The 19994-nt window shown below is 40.8% G+C and overlaps 1 protein-coding gene across 2 annotated transcripts in view; it reads right to left on the reverse strand.

The window, feature by feature from the left end:
- The window catches only part of exoc6b (exocyst complex component 6B), a 132101-nt gene that overhangs the window by 59798 nt on the left and 52309 nt on the right, over window positions 1–19994 (reverse strand). For both annotated transcript variants that reach the window (XM_080891102.1, XM_080891103.1), the window contains exons 10-16: window positions 19526–19572; window positions 15467–15587; window positions 15300–15371; window positions 13736–13833; window positions 12911–13016; window positions 12556–12665; window positions 1200–1311 (exon numbers count right to left, since the gene is read on the reverse strand). In XM_080891102.1, coding sequence (XP_080747228.1) covers window positions 1200–1311; window positions 12556–12665; window positions 12911–13016; window positions 13736–13833; window positions 15300–15371; window positions 15467–15587; window positions 19526–19572 — 666 coding nt within the window. The remainder of the gene's footprint in view (window positions 1–1199; window positions 1312–12555; window positions 12666–12910; window positions 13017–13735; window positions 13834–15299; window positions 15372–15466; window positions 15588–19525; window positions 19573–19994) is intronic.

Consider the following 19994-nt stretch of genomic DNA (forward strand, 5'->3'; position numbering starts at 1 on the left):
ATAATTTCACTGTCATTACTGGCAATGTTATTTGTTCTCTCGACTAGAGCAGCTTTGCATGAGTCCCAGCTCAGAATAATCCTTGTTTATCTTATAGTGGGTCTTGGTGCAGCTCCTCTGTTCATCCTCTGACACAAGCTGCTTTAGTTCCTCTTACTTTGCAAACAGCAGGGTGGGCCCCACTGCTGGGACCGAAACTATGTTCAGTGAATAGGGTTTTTCGACCCCACTGCACATGCTTCTGACTGCAACTCAACGTCATCCCTGTTTTTGTTGTTAGATACAGAAATAAAAGACAGAAATTGTTGAGGATGAAGTAAGATTTTTTTTTTAAGTTGTTAAAAGTTTCTTACTATGTGAAAGCCTGCTAGGAGTATTACTTGAAGCTCTGTTCTGAACCTCATAGAACAAAATAACTGGGTGTGCATCAGAAGTTCGTGAGGGTCACCTCTACCTGTGCAGCTGCCCTTCAAAAAAAAACCCAGAAACTACTGTAATGGTCGTTTCGTTTCTTCTAATTGGCTGCCGGCTCCAAACAGAAGGTATAAACAGCAGGTGGGTGGGGCTTCTGTGCTCACAGTCAGAGTGCCTGAGAAGACCATATAAGGGATATCCACCTCACCAGTGGTTTATTGGGGGGAAAAAATAGACATATATCTGTATCCACCCATTTAACACTCTCTCTCTGTCCTTATTTAATACAGCGAGTTTAATTTGTCAGTTATAATCCCATTAGAGTAATCTCAGTTTGCCTCTTTTTCCTCTCACCCCTTAAGCTAGTCGCAGCAGACGGCGACTTCCCACTGTTGCCTAGTGTCCCCTCGTAGGAGGTCATCTGATTGTTGGAGATTCTTTCTAATATTGCACAGTCTTTACTCTACAATAAAAAGTGCTGTGAGGCGAATGTTGTTGTGATTTGACACTATATAAATAAACGTATTCTCTTGTTTGTCAAATTCAGGTAAAAAACAAAACAAAAACAAAAAACAAGCTGGAAAGCATCAAAACGCTCAACTTATGTCAACTTTAATTCTACGTCTATGGTTTTTGGTCAGACGAAAATATTAAATCCAAAGTAGGAGAACAGAAACTCCCCACATCTTCCTCAGTTCAGAAAAATGTCTGACCTTTTGGAGTGACCATTGTGGTTTTATCTGTCCACTTTTTTGGAAAAATACACACACACACACACACATTACCTCTGCCAGTCCGACATTCTTCTTCTTAATGGCGTACTGCAGACAGTGGCTAAGAGTTCTGGTCAACAGCAGATTTGTCGACTTGCGGATCATATCGTCCACCTCTGTGGAGCTGAGAAAAACACATACATAATAAATACATAAGCGAAGAGAACGGGAGAGTCTGTGACTGTGCAGAAGCGATTTCTTCCATTTCTTGCAGAGAGCTGCTACGCCCGAAAGCCAGTACAAACAGTTTAAGTGAATTTCTCTGTCTGCGACTCTCTCCATTTGGGAAAAAGTCTAAATGTCAGCCAACTCTAACAAGTACATTACCATGTTATGAGCTGTCAGGCTCATTAAAACTCTAACGCCATCCTAAATGCCCTGATAAGACTTCAGCTTTAAACTTGCCAACCAAAAACTGGTCATTTAGGACTCATGATCCTAAATGTATGACCACAGAATATCACAGAAATCAAACTTCTTCCTCCAAATTCTTAAAATTCTTAAAGCTTTAATAGTTGTAAAATTACCAGCTGTGCTCAGCCAGCGGACTTAACTCTGAAATGAGCTCAAATTTCCTATTAAAACAAATGTTTGATGGCAGAAAAATCAGACCCACTTAAAGAATCTCCGACACGCTATCAGCTTTGTTATGTTTGAAATGCGGGTGATGTTTGGTGAAGAAACCCAGACAATTTTCTGCACAATTTTGGGGGTCCAGTAAAGTTTTTTATGGCAGGGTGTCTCTTTCTCTGGCCTCCTGTTTAATAACAACACGTTCCTGGAAACAACTACACAAAAAGTCGTGTGACTTCGGGCTCTGTGTGATAGGCAAAAGGTTGCGTGTACAGACAGAAGAGAGGTCGTAACCCATGAGAGACCAGAGGTAAAGCACACAGTATTAGAAGATGATGCACGCTCTTGCAGGAAAAGGTCAGGGGAGGTCAAAACGAGTCGCACAGGCAGAGATAATCACTGTGAATGAAAGCAATCGCTTTCTCCCGCTGAGGGATGATGAACAATCTGTGTTTGTGTGTGTGTTTTATTTTCTGTGTTTGAATCCAGAGCCCTGTGGGCAACAAATACATTCCAACTGAATCAGTAAATTGTCTGTGCCTGGAATTCAACACACATGCACACTGAGTTGCCTGAGGGAGAGCGAAAGCTGGAATTCAAACTCACTGCTTTTCCAAAAAAGCAGAGGAATCCTAAAAACGTTCCGACAAATCGGAGCAAAGGTTGCGGGGGGTGGTGGAGGAAGACAGAAAAAAAATTCCTGGAGCGGCAGAAGTGCCGAGTGGACAGAAATGGTGGAGAGTGGCAAAAAGTCAATGTATGCTGGTGAACTCACCGAAACGCGCGCATACATATACAAATATAGACACACCGCAGAGCTGGGTTTGAGTTTCATTGTATTTATGCTGCCATCAGTCACAATAAATGCACGGCGATCTGCGCTGTCAAAGGGAAGCCAGAAGCCTTCAGATGAGGCGTGTTTACAGCACGCCCAGGAGGTATTTTCTAAAAATACACAGGCAGCAGCATCAGCGATGACAACAACGAAAAAAATGAACGCAGTCAGCAGTGAAAACAGCGACGGGCTGAATACACACAAAACACTGTGGACGTTCAAACGTGTGGCAGTAAGTAACTGCGCCACGTAGCACTCGCTACATTTAATAAAAGAATCAACTGTGGTAACCGATTTGCCAGCCAAGTAAACTCTGCTCTCCCTCTGTGTGTGTGTGTGTGTGTGTGTGTGTGTGTGTGTGTGTGTGTGTGTGTGTGTGTGTGTGTGTGTGTGTGTGTAATCGCCACCAGCGTGCGTCTCGCGAACTACGATGGCAAACTAAAAGCATTCCAGTCGTGCTTGATTCTCGCGCTTCACTGGCTCCCCAGCACAGCTCTCTGGATCATCCGTCACTGAATCAGCAGATTTCATACCACATTACGTCCCAGCAGCTCGCAAAGCAACCGAAAATGATGCTGAGGAACAGAAAAGCTGCTATGATGTCACCGAGAGCAAAAATCAGAAGTGTTTCAGTCAGTGTGATTGTGAACTGCGGCTCAGCACACAACAGATATGAAAGTCTGATGAGCTTCTCTGCGTATTAAAAGTTGCAACTGTCTGCTCAGGGAGTTGCAACCTTTTTGACATCCAGTCTTGCATTTACAGCAAAAAAGAAAAAGCATTTCCTAATCTTTTCATGCAGCACTTATATATTGATGAGGTATTCTGGTTCATAAATAGAGGGTGTCTATCTGCAGAGGTGCAGGTGCGTTTGACACATAAGGTTTTATGCTCTGTATATCGATCCGTCCATTCAGCAGGCACTGCAGGGGTTTGGTGCCTTGTGCACTAGGCACATGGCCCTGGCAGGCAGAACAGTAGTTGCCAAGAATTTGAAAATAACTACCTTGCTTATATTTTGTATTTATATTCTATACTTTATCTACTGGTGCACATACCTGCCCAGAGATTGCACATATAAATTATTAGTACAACAAACAAAAGAATGAATGACGAGACAAACGATTATTAAAGGTCGTGAACTGACTCTACAATATATATAAAGAATGTGCTAACTTTAGATTCTGCCTACAACTCCTTTAAATCAGTCTCATGCTGAGATTTAGGCCAAAAACTACTCATAACTAAATCCTAGTTGGGTTACTAACATTGTAACATAAAAAATGTGACGTATAAAGTTCCACAGAGAGGCTTAAGTTAAGTATTTTAAATACAATATTGATTAAGTAATTAGTAATTAATTACTTTTTAAAGTAACTGACTCAACACTGTCGTCAGATAGCCTGCAGATTTACATTTGCGATTAACTGTGAATGTCAGAATACTACAATCTTCAAGCTGTTACAAGCTATAATTGGCTTTTATCTGTAGGTGGGGGAGTATTAATTACTCAATAAGTAAATTAACTAAATACTTCTTAAAATCCCTATAAACCTTGAGTGGACAAACAATAGAAATTAAACTCTTTAAATAATAAATACATTTTTTTTACAGTACGCAGCGGTAGCATCTCTTCCACAACGTAGCCTGCAATCATTTTTTAAGCTCACCTTCAGACGCTTTCTGTGCTGCTGAAGTAAAACCAGGTTTTGCTGCTTAGCAGGAGTTGCCGCGGTGTTATCCATGGATGATGAACAAGGATCACTCTGAAGTGTTCGTCTATGCTCTCGTGTCAGGCGCTTCAGTAGATTACTCCTGCTATTAACAGCAGCTGATAGTTTTTACATATAACTGTAATGTTCTTGTCTGCTTGTTTCAGAAAAGTGAAGAGACGGGAATATGTCTATTTCATAAAACAGCCACTCGCTTCAGCCGAGTCCGACATCTTCCGCTTTAGAATACGACTATGCAGCAAACTGGCGCGAAATGACGCGCACCTGCACTACAGCGACGTTAAAGCGGCAGAGTTTACTTTTACCTTTAGAAGACAAATTATTGAAATTAAATAATGATATTCAGCGAGTTTAATTATTTTACAATGTAACGCAAATACATTGTAAGTAACTCTAATTAAAATACCTAAAAATGAACAGTAATCAGTTACTCTACTTTTTCAGTGGAAAAGTAATTTAATTACAGTAACGCGTTACTTAATAATGCGTTACACCCAACACTGTCTGACGATATATTACAACTGCTTTCTTTATCATTTCTTTAATGTAACAAACGAGATGGATCTTTTCCATGCTGAAATGCTATCTGGCGATTCATCACTAGGAATTACGTCTAGCGTCACTTAGATCAATTTGATTCATTTCTTCTTGCAGGCCTCTACAATTCAGAACGCTTTCCATATAACACCTCTAATTGTTCTCTAATGCCGTGTTACTTCCCACGATGCATTTCACGGACTTGGTGCAGGTCTATCCAATTGCATCCAGAAACATTGTGTACATTGTCTACATCTCTTGTTAACACCCCCTGGAAATCAAAAATGGGTTGAGGCAATCCAGAGTATTTGCATTCACACATTTGTCATGGTAAACTTCCAACTGACCGATGTCAAAGAACTACTCAGCTCTCCCAGTCTCAAACATAAGCATGTGCTCATGCCTGTTGTTATCGTGCCAGCACTGCTCTGGAAATATTACCACTCTGACGTCCACAGCGGCTTGAAGTGTTTGCAATCAAATACCTGCCTGTGAACAAGACTGACATCTGCAGCTTAATTTTGAATCACTTGATTGTATTTGTGGGGAAAATGTGGCCAATAAGTGTCGACATTTTCATCTACAATCGCCTCTGTTTTCTTTCCAGTCTTTACCTCAAATAGGCTGGCTGAGCATGCATGCCGTTTCTCAGCAACACACTCGTTCATATTCACAGTTTGACAGATTCACACCCACAGTCTTCTTCCACTGGACCGGCTCATGGGCATCTGTGTGGCAGCAGATTCATTTTCACCTTCCAGACTGTTCTCCAACTGGTTCATCATGAGCTCCACCATCCTCTGGCTAACAGCTCCCGCTGATCTACCTCTAGGCTACAGGTTGATGTCTTTCGCACATATTTTCATGCCAACATCACCTCATCTTCTTCTCCTCCAAAAACGTCACAAACTTGCACAGCCTTCATCACTCAGGCTCCTGCCAGTCCAACACTCAGGTCTTCGTCAGGCCTATAATTATGTCTTAGTTGTCTGCTTTAGCTACCTTGGCACGATAGACTATACAATCATTTCCAAACTGAATATAAATAATAGAATTTCTGAGGTAGTACTGCAATAGTTCAAACAACAGCCTCCTATACACGTTAGAGATGGCACGATACCACTTTTTTATGTCCGATACCGATATCATAAATTTGGATATCTGCCGATACCGATATGAATCCGATATAGTGTTTTTTAATCAACAAAACTGTTTTTTAAATATCTTGCTGCATTTTGTATAAGTTCATACTCAAGTTTAAAACAACAACTACACTAAAGCTATTCTGTTATACCTGTATGCAAAAACAAAATTTCATAGTTCAGCAATACTGATCAATCTAATAAACTTAAACCTACACCATCCTCCCTATTCTGGTATTTTAAAGAGTACTTAGCGTAAATATTAAGCAACCTAACTAATAGGGTTCCAACTCCCAGCAACAACAAAGATAAATAAATAAAAAATAGGGAACCACCCCTCACGCTCCACCTCATGATGCTTAATCGACATAATCAACCTTAATTTGATGCAGTGTGAAAAAAATGCAGAGAAATCAATTATTTTTCAAGAAATATTAAATAGATTCAACATCTTTCTTCAACAAAATTGCAGACTGCACAGATGGTACCTTCCCAAAGTAAAAAGTACTATAGCTTACTAGGGTATATATATATTAGACTTAATAGTCACTATATACAGTAATGGACTTCTACTCATTTTGCATCAAATTAAAACTTTGGGTGTCAGATAATTATTTATTAAAAGCTCGACATTTTAAATGAGAATAAGAAAGAAAAGTATGTCTTTGTGCCCCCTTTTCCCTGTTAATGCCCTATCGGCCCCCCTGGCTAAACTTTGCTAGATCCACCCCTGCACAGTTACCAGCCGTCAGCTACGTAGAAAAAGATCCTGGTGTAGAAAGTAATATTAAATAAATTCTAACAACAGCTGATCAAGCTTAAACGTGCTGCTGTTGTTCAGCCGCTGGTTTCCTCTTTCTGGTGCAAAGTGGGCCAAAAACAAGCAAGAGAGACGGACTCGCGACAGAAAAGCCGATCAGCTGATCGTTAAGCAGTTTCATGATTGAAGTAGCAGCAGGAGAGGCAGTCGCTTGTTAAGCTTAACACAGGAATGCTTTACAAACATTCAGAGATGGACTTACACACTTGCTTTACTTCTCTCGGGGATAACTTTGTCGGAGATGAAATGCCGGGTTGCTAGCGAAGCTCCACATGCTATCCAGACCACCGACAGGTCCCGCATGCCACAGCTGCTCTATCACGTGATGCATACTGCTCCGACGTGCTAACGTTCTGAGGTGAGTTACGGCGTGTTGCAAGTTTTGTGAGGTGTTTTCGTGATATTTAATGGATCGGATTACATTTTTTATTTTTCTCCGATATCCGATCCAGTAATTTAGGTCAGTATCGGACCGATACCGATACGTAATATCGGATCGGTCCATCTCTAATACACGTATCATCCAAGGGTCCGACATGTTCAATCCAAAGTGTTTTTTGAGTTTGACAGACATCCAGACAAAAAAAAAAAAGCCTCTTTGCACCTGATATTACCTGAACAGGCATAATGAACTCATATCGAATAGTGAACGAGAAGAACTTTGGATAAACTGATAAATGGGATTATTAATAACTTGCAGAACTACACCTAAAAGTACAGCTGCTCCAAATAAATTAGTTCTTAGAGCTTATCATACTTATCTTTGAACACGAATATAATTGTCTTGTGCATGCAAGTCCACTGATACGTGAAAAAATACAGAGTAATGCCAGAGAAAGTGCTTTCCAACTTAAGATCTCTTAAACACAGACAACAGCTGGGAAGACAGAAAGTAACAAAAAAGAATAGTGACAGAGCTAAGACCATCATTTTTTTTTTAATGAATGCTGCAGTGAACAGATGCTGCAGATGTGGGATGGAAGATATGACGAACTGGGGAGAAGGTGATGCAAGAGCTTGAAAATCAGCACCAGTACGACGTCAGTCTGTATTTGAGTTATTGGAAAGGCAGGTTTGTCTTTTACTAAATGCTTTGATAACGCAGATTGAGTAGTTACGATTTACTAGTTAGTTCTAAAGTCAACAGTGCTAGAAAACTCTGCAAAATACTGGCAACAGCAACTAGGACTCCTCACCCTCCTACCAGATGGTATCCTAAGTGACTTCCTTCTCGAGTAATTGCATACACAAGATTTTCAAATGACAAGTGAACTGACCTTAAGGTCAAGGTCACTGAGATTCAAACAGAGATTTTTAGTAGATATCAATTTGAAACCACCGATATATTTCCACACCTAACACACCGATAAGTTTGACCATATCAGCCAGGGCTTATAGAGAGCTGACTGGTCCATAACAGCTGTGGCTTTCGAACAGTAGGCAACATATTTTCCATCTTGGGGAATCATCAAGATTTGTTTTTGGCAAATGTGAGATGAACCTTTGTATTATTTTGGTTTGACAGTGGGGTTGTCCTTGAAACTCTTCCATGGATGCCATTTTTGCTTAACTATTTCAATGTACTAATGTGCACTGTTTTTTTGTTTTCTTTTACAACGTCCTGGATAAGTCGTCAATGTTTTCTTGGAGTAATTTTCGAAGCCCATTCACTCCTGGGAAGGTTCACAACTGTTCAACTATATCTATATATATATATATATATATATATATATATATATATATATATATATATATATATATATATTCAGGGGTAAATACTTTTTCACAGCACATGAACATGTTTGAATTCCTGGAATGTATAGATTTTTGAACTAGTAGGTAATGGTTCCCATGCAAGTCAAATAAGTATGTCGTGACCTCAATTTGTTAGTCAGAACAGTCAGTATAGCTCAGTTGTCACCTCCAGGTTTTATAAAACATGAAAAAAAATGATGGTGATTGGCAAAATGTTCAAATTGTAGCTTAAAAGAGGTAGTTTCCATAATAGTGAGTAACATCACAGTGGGTAGATCCAGTTTTTATTTAAAGTCTATTGTGCGGAAATGCAGAGCTATTGGGTAAATGTTTCGATATTTGAACTTGGACCAAAGTGGTGGCTTTATCAACCCCAAGGCTAAAAATGTCATCCTTATAGCTACTATGGCAGCTTGCCTGAAACACACAAGTCTAGAACAACAGGAGAAGACAAGCACACATGGAGGCACTAAAGTACACTTGCGCATATGCATGCAAGTGTACCCACTTTCCACCAAATTATAAAAGTGAACAGAGGTTACGGTCAGAGGTCGGAGTGTGGGGGGTGCTTGGGATCAGTGACCAAAGTCCTGCACCATCATCCCGTCTGCTTCCGGATCTGTGTATCCATGTATATGTCTGTTTGAAACAGGCAGGAAGGCATGCCACTGCAGTAACCAGATAGCAGGGTGTGCATGGCCATAAAAAAAAAAATCCAGCCAGGTCAAACAGTGGAGTCATTACTCTGATTGAGAAGAGCAATTAGTGCTGTCTGGTCAGCAAGAGACCAGAAAGAAACTTTTACTTGAAAAACATCTGTCGGGAACATTTTGACAGGTTCAGACACAAGAGTCCAGACGCGCACACAGAATCGTTTCCACTGTCCAATAAATCTGACCAAAGCAGACTGTATTTGTAGGAATGAGTCCTCAACAAATACAGAAGACTACTACTTCTACTATTTGTGCTCCAGTGAATTCTGCTCATGCTTTCAATTTTTAGCATTTCAGAGAGTTCATATGCTCTAGAAAGTGCCAGAGACACAGGCTTCTTCAGATTGATTCATTTTCACACAGATCTGTGGCAAAGATGGTGACTAAACTGTCTCTAACACAAACACACAACTGTTCTGCTTTTCTAAACCGATGACTTTAATTAGATGCCTTGGACTTTCTTTTTTCTTTTTCCCCATCCCCAATCATCCCTGCTCCTGCCGCCGTCTCCTTTTTCCCCCGGTCACGGATCAATGGCACCTCCCCAATTCCCAGCCTCCAGGGAGAATCAACTGATGCACACATACGCACAAGGAGCCACTAAACATTCGTAGAGCTTCGTCTACAGAAGCGGACAAGAGCACAAAAATATTAAAGCTATATGACTCAGAGTTACAGGTACAAGTAAAAAATGTTATTCATTTGGAACGCACAACGCAAATCTGAACATGACTCTAATAATGTGTTTCAAACTGAAGGACCCAGAGTCCGTGCTATTCTGGAAGTGAATGTTCAGTTCTTTGTTCTGCTTTTTCAAGCTCAAAGTGAGGATCTTTAGCTTTTACATTAAGCGGGAAATTTGTTGTGTGTGTGTGTGTTTGTGTGTGCGCTTGTGTGTGTGCGTCTGGCTGAGGCCCAGGCCTGCTGAATCCCTCTGGACAGCGGAAGTTGTTTCCTGATTGCTCATCTTCTCAGTAGAAAAGTAGCTGCATTGTTTTACTTAATTCTTCCATCAACCATAACCCACACACACGCTTACCATTTAACCTTTTCAGAACAGAAGCTGCATTTGATTGCAGAGTTGTGTGTGTGTGTGTGTGTGTGTGTGTGTGTGTGTGTGTGTGTGTGTGTGCGCATGCTGTATCCCACTTGAGCCAGATCTAATGAGACAAAAACCCCTGGTCAGAATGGAAAGAACCAATCAACCAAACGGCGTCTGCTGTCTGCTGAATGTGTGCGCGTGTCAGTGAGAATGAATGGGAGAAGGTGTGCAGGCGTTGAAGTTTGTGGTCAATCTGAATCGTTTGAGCTGCAACAATTGATCCTGACCTGGTGAAAATATTTGCCTGAATAAAAAAAAAATATGAATATGAATAATTGCTCACACAAAAGCCCATTTCAATGACTTTTGAACAATTTTTTATAAGTACCACAGACTAAAGATAGTTACCCAACGAAATGGTAGAGACTGATGAGTCCGCATCAGTGTGCAGTCATTGCAAATGCAGATTTTGTTATTACTAAAGACAGCTAATACAATCAGCTCTCATCTAAATCTTTTATTGTAAATGATTTTTGTGAGGTGATGAGAGACGACATTTTGTAGGTGAAGTGATGAGTTTCTGGACATTTATGCTTCAGCAGGAAATTTGCACAGTAGCTACGCTGTCACCACGATCTCCCCTGAAACACTGGGCTATAAGCTGCATCTTCATAGAAATGTAACTACAACTTGGGTCGACGCAGCTCCCAACAATCCCGACTACTTTTTCCCCAGAGTTTTGGAATTTTTCAGTCAGAGAATAACAATCATCTCCTCAACATGAGGATAAGAATCATAGCATCAATATAAGGACTCACAAAATTCCTGGGGTGAGATTTTTGAAACGATCAGAACAGACGTGAGTGAATGTAAAAAGAAGTGGAAAACCTAAATGTGATTGCCCCCAGGGAACAAAATAAACCACAGCAAAGAGCAATGGGGGGGGGGGGGGGGGGGGGGGGGGGGTGTCCTTGCATTCTGTTTGTTTCTATTCGTCTCAAGTCTGAATCAAGCTCAAATGAGACCTTAGCGACTGAACAGCTTCCGTCTATTTTTCCATATATCTTTTGAGCTTCTCTTACAGAGTGAATAATGTGGGGAGTAAACTATTTAAATGAATCATAAAAGACATAATTTGATAAGACAAATTCTTCTTCTTTTGTGCTACCAGGAATGTATAACTATTTGGAATGATGTGGGAGATGATCAGAGCGTAACTAGTGGATATGAAAATGCTGTGAGCCTGAGGTTTAACACAGACACCTGCATATTTATCTATTTCATTTGTATTTCCTTTCCTTTTGCGAAGCTTCATTATAGCATCAGATCTATTAGACAATACTGTGCGCAAAAGTCTTGAACAACACCTCATTTCTTTATTTTGTGCCAAACAGGGGAAAACGGCTGCACTATGCCAAATTACACAAGAACATTAGTGGCAACAGGTCTTACAGAGGGATGAATTCAAACTTGGGTCAACATTATTGAAGCAATGTGGGATCATCTTGACAGCTCAGTAGGTAGAGTGGTTGCCCCATGATCGGAAGGTCGGGGGTTCGATTCCCCTTAACAGCTACCCTGAGGTACCCCTGAGCAAGGTACCGTCCCTACACACTGCTCCCCGGGCGCCCAATGGCTGCCCACTGCTTCACTAAGTGAATGGGTTAAATGCAGAGAGCAATTTCCCCACGGGGCTCAATAAAGTACAATAAAGTAAAGTACACAAAGAACAGACCAAAAGTCAGCCAACATCCAAAGAAGAACTTTGAATATCCTTCAAGTAGTCTGGAGAAATACTTAAAGACATCACAAGAAAGCTAAGAGAGTTCAGGCTTTATTGAAGAATAAAAGGTGGCCGTACTAAATATTGACTTTCAAGCTCTTCTCAAATATATACAATTGAGACGTGCGCAAGACTTTTGCACAGTAATGTACATTTAAATGTGTACCAAGACAGATTTATTGAAGTGACTCATATCTGGAGCTACAATCCTTTCTGAATCTTGTAAACCACGACTGTCACTGAATGCGTTTCACTGTTTGCTGCCCACAGAAAAATCAGATTCAAGGTGAACAGAACAAATCTATTCACCTTCAGCTGGCTGTCCTTAATCAGTGTTTCCATGCTGCTTATAGAAGCATCTGTAAAATCAAAAGCACTAAACTCTGACACCAGGACTGTCAGTGGCAGAGGAGTGTATGCATGCAGCGCATGTACCTGAGATGAAGGTCCTCAGAGTATTTCAGACAAGCGTAGATGAACTCTTTTAGCTGGCAGTAGACTTTTGGCACAAACTCTGAGAAGGGAAGCTTCTTTGGGAAGGGAAGCTGGAGGAAATGGGGCGAAAAATAAGAGATTAAGTGAGATTTTACTCAAACTTTAATTCACATACTGCACAAAAGCTAACTTGAGCAAGTTCAAGCATAGAGGTAGTTTTTTCTTGAGAGTTCCTAAAGGGAAGAAGCTTTTGCATGGAAGAAATTAAACTGACATGACTGCAAGAAGCAACATGCAGCACTTTTCAGGGTATAAAACTCTTTTTGCACACTTTTATATCGTCTATGTTCTCTACCTTTTCCAGTTCGGGGTCTTGAAAGGGACACTGGGAAGTGTATTGTCTGTACTCCTCCTCCGTTGAGACTGGGATTGGACTGTAGTTGTCCTGGTCTATCACCTGCCTGCAGAGGGCAAAGAAACAAATAAATCAAAGGTAAATAACTTCCCATCTTCTCCAAAGAGGTCAACACACACCCACACCCACAGAGGATACATATAAACAATCATCCCATTGGGGGTCGTTTTAATTCTTGAGGTTTTCTTACCACCCTGCCCTCTTTCACCACCCCCGCGTCTTTTTGGCACTCCAGAGTTCGGACGTTCCAGCGTTCCATGGAGAGGCCGTGAACCGGAGCGCGCTCTCTCCCTCTCCCCAACAATACAACACAAAATTCCTGTGGCTTCCACGATGTGTGTGTGTGTGTGTGAAAGAGAAAGATGGAGGAAGGAGAGAGGGAGTGTGTGTTTGTTTGTCCGTTCTCACTGCTGCAAGTCCCACTGGTGTCATTGGACAAAAGCGGTGCTGAAACAATGGCACGTTTAGCCCGAATACAAACACGCACTCTCACACTCAGAGTTTTGTAGGGGGTAGTACCCATTGAAGGGCAGAGAATGTTCCGGACGTTGGTTTAAAACACTTCCTCCCTCTGGCTGGTTGTAAAACTTCAAAACCAGGACGTTTCCCACAGACATGCGCTGCTGCACAAATATGTGTGTGTGTATGAGCTTCATGACCGTATCGTTAGAGAGGTGAAGGTCAGTGCGGCACACACTGGAGTATTTAGAACCCAGCTACTGAAAAACAGCTATCAGGAGAGCGTGGAAACAAAACGTTCGCTACCTGAAGGTGACATTCCATCTCTTGAGTAAGATTTCTCCGTACTGCTCCCTCATCTCCAGCAGCATGTCAAACAGCTGAGACACAGGGAAACCATAACCCTGCAGAAGGGAAAGAAGAGCAGCTGCATGTGAAACCATGGTAAATGGTCTGGTTCTTATATGGCACTTTTCTGCTCTGAGCACTCAAATGGTTAACACAACTTGCCTCATTCACTCACTCACACCCATTTACACACTATGTTGTTTTAACATAAGTGCTTCTATCTAACGTTCACACACATTCATACCCTGATGCATCGGAGAGCAATTTTGGGGTTAGTATCTTGTCCAAGGATATTTCCACGGAGATTGGAGCAGACAGACGAGCCCAAATATTCATGCCTCCACCACTGTGCTTGACAGCTGGTATGAGGTGTTTATGCTGATATGCTGTGTTTGGGTTTCTCCAGATGTGGCACATGTGGTTTGCTAAGATGCAACTTTGCAAACTTAAGCTGTGCTGTCACGTTCTTTTCAGAGGGAAGTGGCTTTGTTCTGGCAAACCTTCTAAGCAGGCCATACTTGTTTAGTCTTTTTGTAACTGCGCTGTTATGAGCTAACTGAGGCTCGTAAAGTCTAAGCTGCAGCTCTTGGGTTTTTTGCAGTTTCTCTGAGCATTGAGCGATCTGACCTTGGGGTGTTTTTACTGGGACATGTTCCTGGGAAGATTGTGACAGCACATAGCTGGCTAACAGGGCTGCTGTCTGACAAGACTTCGCTCTAGGAGGACTAAGTTGATACAGGTGGATGAGATTAAACACATAATTATTTGATTTTTCAAAACAATATTTTGCATCAAATGTCTGAAATGTCAAAATAAAGACTGATGGAAGGACCAATTAAAATGAGGTTGGAAAACAACATGCCTTCAACATAAGACTGAGAGTGTGGTATAAAGAAAACCCAAGGTATAGTTTCCTCTCTGCTGGAAGAAATACAGAAGAATTCCAAAAAATAATAATAAAATAAAACAGAAACGCCCTCAAACATAAACAATGAGTAGAAATTTAGCCATTCAGCAGCACTTCATCTCTGTACATGAATGACTTTTGGACATCGAACCACACATTCATCATTCCCCGCCTTTAATGTGCCTCACTCTTCTCTGAATGTTTCTCCCATCCGGTTTTCACCCACATCCCCTCTATCTCCCCTTCATCCTCTCATACATCACACTCAATCCATCCAGGCTAGTTCATAAATACAGCCAGAAAATAAATGGATGGAGCGCAAACTGACAGCACATGATTAAGGTCCATTTCTAAAAATGGACGAATTAAGACAGAAAGTCTCTCTTTTTTTTTTTTTTTAAGAGGCTGGCAGCAGTCTGTTTTGTAAAAACTACAAAACATGCTTTGAACAAGAATCACGGGCCTCTGGGGTCAAATATCTTAGGAGACATGTGCCAAGATAACTGAACAAGAAGTACAAAAACACAACAGCATTTCATATAGCGTGATGCAAAAGGGAACGAGAGGATTTCCTTCCTTTCGAAGTGAAATATTAGGAATTAATCACACACATACCTGCAGAGTATCAGCAAACAGGACAATGAGGTTCTTCAGATCCAGCACCAGGTCAGGGTCGTCACAGTATGACTAAGGAAACAGGAGGGAGGGGTGTGTCTGTGTCATTTCAGACTTTTGTGGAAACATGCATTTCGTATTTAATGAGTGTGTGTGATTCGCCTCACAGAGTGCGTCCTCAGGGCAGCGACTATTTTGGACAGCGCCAACTCCCAGAGCTCCTCTACGTATGCTCTGTTGACCAAACCCTGTGTGGTGTGCAGGACGTGATCCTCCACAACAAAGAAGCTGCAAGCGAGGAGAACAGAGAGACAGATGGAATTACTTAGGCAGTTTGGTAAATATACCTAATCACGCTCCTGCCAAAAGTAAGAGGAGGAGAACAATACCACTCCTGCTGGAGCCAGGACATGGTTAGCTTAGCTTTGCATAAATACTGAGTGCCGGGCTATGTCCAAATCCACCTAGCTCACTGAAGCGCACTAATTTGCATGTTATATTACAGTTCAATATGCACAAAAACCAGGAGGTTAGGTGCCAGAGTGTTTCTACCATTACTATCCAAGAAATAGCTTGGCCTGAAACCTCCAGCGCAACAGCAAATTGTCCTTGTTACACTTCAGATTTTGTACAAATTAAATAAATGAGATATAACTTGAAAAATATTTGAGTAGGAGTCTTTCCTGGATTCAAATTGGATTTGTCTTAGGTGCACTTTCGAAAGGATATACAAACAGATTTAAAGGGACAGTCCACCCATAAATCAGATTCACATATTTGGCAGAATACTGAGCTGCAGTGACATTTATCCTTTAGACTGCTCTGGAGTTGGCTGCCCAGTTTCTGATATATGTGCTGTAGAGAAGTCTGCCTCCTCTTGAATGTTACAGAACTGAATTGTGCTTTCTGTTTAGTCCCCTACACACCACAAAAAACAAAAAAAAACAAACACCTAAAATCTTAGCAGCAATGTCACAAATCAAAGCCAGTGATACAAAACCTTCCGTTGTTCTAATCCCTTTTTTCAGGAGCTACTTTCCTTCTGTTCAACTAGACCTGAAAACCAGTGGAAACATGCAACTGGCAAAACACTGAAGCAGCTAACAGGAGATGCCACTAATGTTTACGTGCCATTTCTTACAGATTTTGTTGCGGCAAATCAAATATGACAGTTAAAAGAAGTTGACTTGTTACTATTGAGAACAACGTCTTTATAAAGAAGACTAAACATGAAACATGTTCAGCCTGGTCAAGATGCTGCGTCTCATAAAACTCATAATGAAATTCTAGTACTAGTTTCTTTTGATAAGGTATACAGCGATTCTCTTCGGATGGAATACGGCAGCACACTGTGTTCTAGGTTATCCTGTAGACGGCGAAGACAACGACGACGGAAAAAGATGAAAAGAAAAAAAAAAAGAAACAAGACAAGGACGAGTTAAGCAGCTGGAGACTAAGCAGATGAAGAAGAAAAAAAGGCCAAGAAGACAACAAAGATAAAGAAGAAAGCAAGAAAAAAAACTACTTGTGGGAGATGGCAACAAGTCCAGCTGTGTGTTAGCTGTACTCAGACTCGTTGGTAAGAAAGTCTTGGAGGATCAAGGGATACTGATTCTAATACTGCCTCTTGCAAATATAACAGTACTGTCATGTTTTCCGGACCAAGGTTAGAAATACTTTCACATAAGCGAAGCAGTTAAAAGACCAGGATCTAGATTAGGTTTCACTTTATTAATCCATCTGCTGCTCTTGACAATAACTGTATTTTCCATCATGTCAAACAGAGAAATGTGAAATCTGGTTTTCATAAAAATAAAGCTGCTGATCTTTTCTATGACAAATGGTTTTCTTTGGTTCATCTTTCTCTTTATGATCCATTTTTTTTCTACAAGATGTTTTTGTGGAAAACAATCCTTAAAATCAGCTGCAAAGTGAATTAAAAATAATTAGGCAATAGGAACGCAAATGAAAACATGTTTCTGGACTGCAGAGGAAGGGACTGTTCAGAGATATCCCCAATCTGAAATAAAAGACAAACACTTGTGTGGCTTATTTTCACCCTGAGAGTACTTTGGGATGGTTCGAGTCAATTCTGATAACTTTTCCAGAAGAGCTGCCATGTTTCTCTGATTTAAAATCATTTGCAAGTGCAAATGACAGCCAGGCGTGCGAGGATGCTGATATCTGAGCACAGCAACAAACCCGTCAGTCACACGTTGTGCTGCTGTCTTGAAATGATGCCTGTGTGAAACGGATCAAATCGCCTGCAAAGTGACTTTGGTTTACATCCACTCACAACACGTCTAACTCAAACCAGTGCCCACCGAGCATTGCCAGGCCACAATGAGCCGCACTGCGGTCGGATCAGTGGCCCGGCTATGCATGGTTACTTTTCTCTTTGCTATTACTGAAGGGAATAAATATGATGAGATTCACTCTTCAACAGATTTTTACTTTTTCCAGCTTTTTCTTCATGTAAGAAACTAAAAGATTTGTGCACTTTTTTTATGGAAGACCAAGCAGCATCTTCTACCTGTTTGTACCACAGTGGAACAAAGCACAAATTTCCCTACAAATCCAACTCATTGAGAAAGAATAACTGTAACTTAAAAAATTGTTGATATGTTGATACAGAACAGCTTCACATTTGAGAAGCTTTGCTTTTCATTTGATTTACATATATGTTGGATTTATGCTTTAAAAGCATCAACCAGAAAACACTTTGGTACAAATTCTGATTTTAAATGTACCACATCCATGAAAGTGATTTAACCTGATTTAGACACGCAATTATTAGGTCAATCCAACTTACATATTAGATTTTTTTATCCCGTCCTATGGACAACTTTCTCCAAGCATCTATCTCTGCAGACTAACATTAACCCAGGGCCAAACTGTTCATACTGAATAAGGTTGCAGGTCGCTTAACATTTGCTATGGTGTCTCCACATCTAACACACATGCTCAGTTTGAACCTGTTTGAATCTGTGAAGAGAACCTGCCAAGTCTGAAGTTCATCAGTGACCTGCACAGATCCCACTCAATGACTTGAGGACCATCATGGAGTCCAATTATGAAAGTTTGGTGACACATGAACGTGAGTAGCACTGGAGGGTATTCTGCTGTACAGTTGTAAAGCTGTTGGCTCATCAGTGAACGGTATCATTTTCAAATGGATGAGCCGAGCGCCTCAGCTCTCTAATGAGTGTCTCCTGGAGGCAGCCATTTATATTGTGAGAAATCTTCAGTTAGTAAGTTGGAAGACAAACATGGCGTGATGAAGATTTTTAAAAATAAATTTTGATGTCATTTAATGCATCCATTTAATCTTTTTTGTTGTTGTTATTTTGGCAGTTTCAGCCCCCATAAGTTTCCTCATATAAACACGCACAGTTACTAATTAAACATATATAATAACTCTGGTTTTGTGGGCATGCACAACTATTACATAAAAAAAATAAATGCAGATATTAAAGGAAGCCTTAGTTGGAGTTATTTTGAAGTGTTTAATGTCAACAGAGAGCGCAGATGAAAGAATATTAGGGTGGGAGACATGGATGAAGAAGCACTAGTGGATAACAGACAAAGGATGGCACTTTCCAGCACTTCAGATGGGAATAACAGACCTGAGGGTGAGTGCATGAGTCTGAGCTGATGTCCAGTGTTTATAGAAGCGTCTGCTCCAGCAAGACAGACAGAAGGAATAACAGCAACACGCCAACCGCCATCACACACACACTATCAATCCTCACTGCTGCGTGCATGTGAGGGAGAACGAGCGGACGTGTGTGTAGACGCAACATAGAAGTGGGACGGAGTGACGGATGAGAGGACAGTAAAGAAAAGGTGGAGGATGGGGTGTGAGTGGGGAAAAAAGGGGGGCAGGAATAACAGCAGGAGAGGAGGGAGATGAAAAGATGTCAAATGGTCACAAGTCACTCAGAAGAAATGAAATGAGGTGCTGTTAAATGCTGAATGTTTGCTTTCACTCAAACGTTCCTCCGCCTCTGCCAAGGTACACAGAAATCTCACAATGAGCGGGCGGATGGTCGGTCGGTGGAAATCTGTTATGAGCCATTTTGAAAATATTTACAACTATTTCTAAACAGACGTTTTCATTCTGACCTTTTGGCAAAAGTTCACTTTCAATTAGGGTGAAATTAAAGAAGGAAATTAGAAAAACTTCAAGGAGTAGGAAATAAATAAAAGCGGGCGGACGAACTTACCCAACAATCTGATTGAAGTACCGCCGGTATCCCTCCAGAGTTTCATGCTAGAAATAAATAACAACACAAAGGCCAAACAGAGGGAGAAACAGGGAGTTACTAATAATGTGAAAATATACAAATATCAGAATAACAGGAAACAAACTTATACCAGATTACTCAAATATATGCATCTAAATTCTTTGTTTTATGCATTAGCAACATCTGTTCATCATTTTCAAGTGGCAGAGACATTGACTGTAATTCTATGTGAGGTTGTCGTATTTTTCATCATAACAATTTTGTCCAACCACTGTTTATCTGCTTGTTTACAGGATAAAGGGTGCAGGCTTTATAATAGAGTCCTGCAACAGGAGGGTAATTACATTTAATTTCAGTGTATTTAATGTTCGCCTTCAAAATAAAAGCTGCAAATCTTGAAACACTCCGGTTGTAGCAGTAAGGCAAAAGCTTTACTTTGAAGGTGAAT

The sequence above is a fragment of the Rhamphochromis sp. 'chilingali' genome (genome assembly GCF_963969265.1).
Source record: "Rhamphochromis sp. 'chilingali' genome assembly, chromosome: 1".
Lineage (NCBI taxonomy): Eukaryota > Metazoa > Chordata > Actinopteri > Cichliformes > Cichlidae > Rhamphochromis > Rhamphochromis sp. 'chilingali'.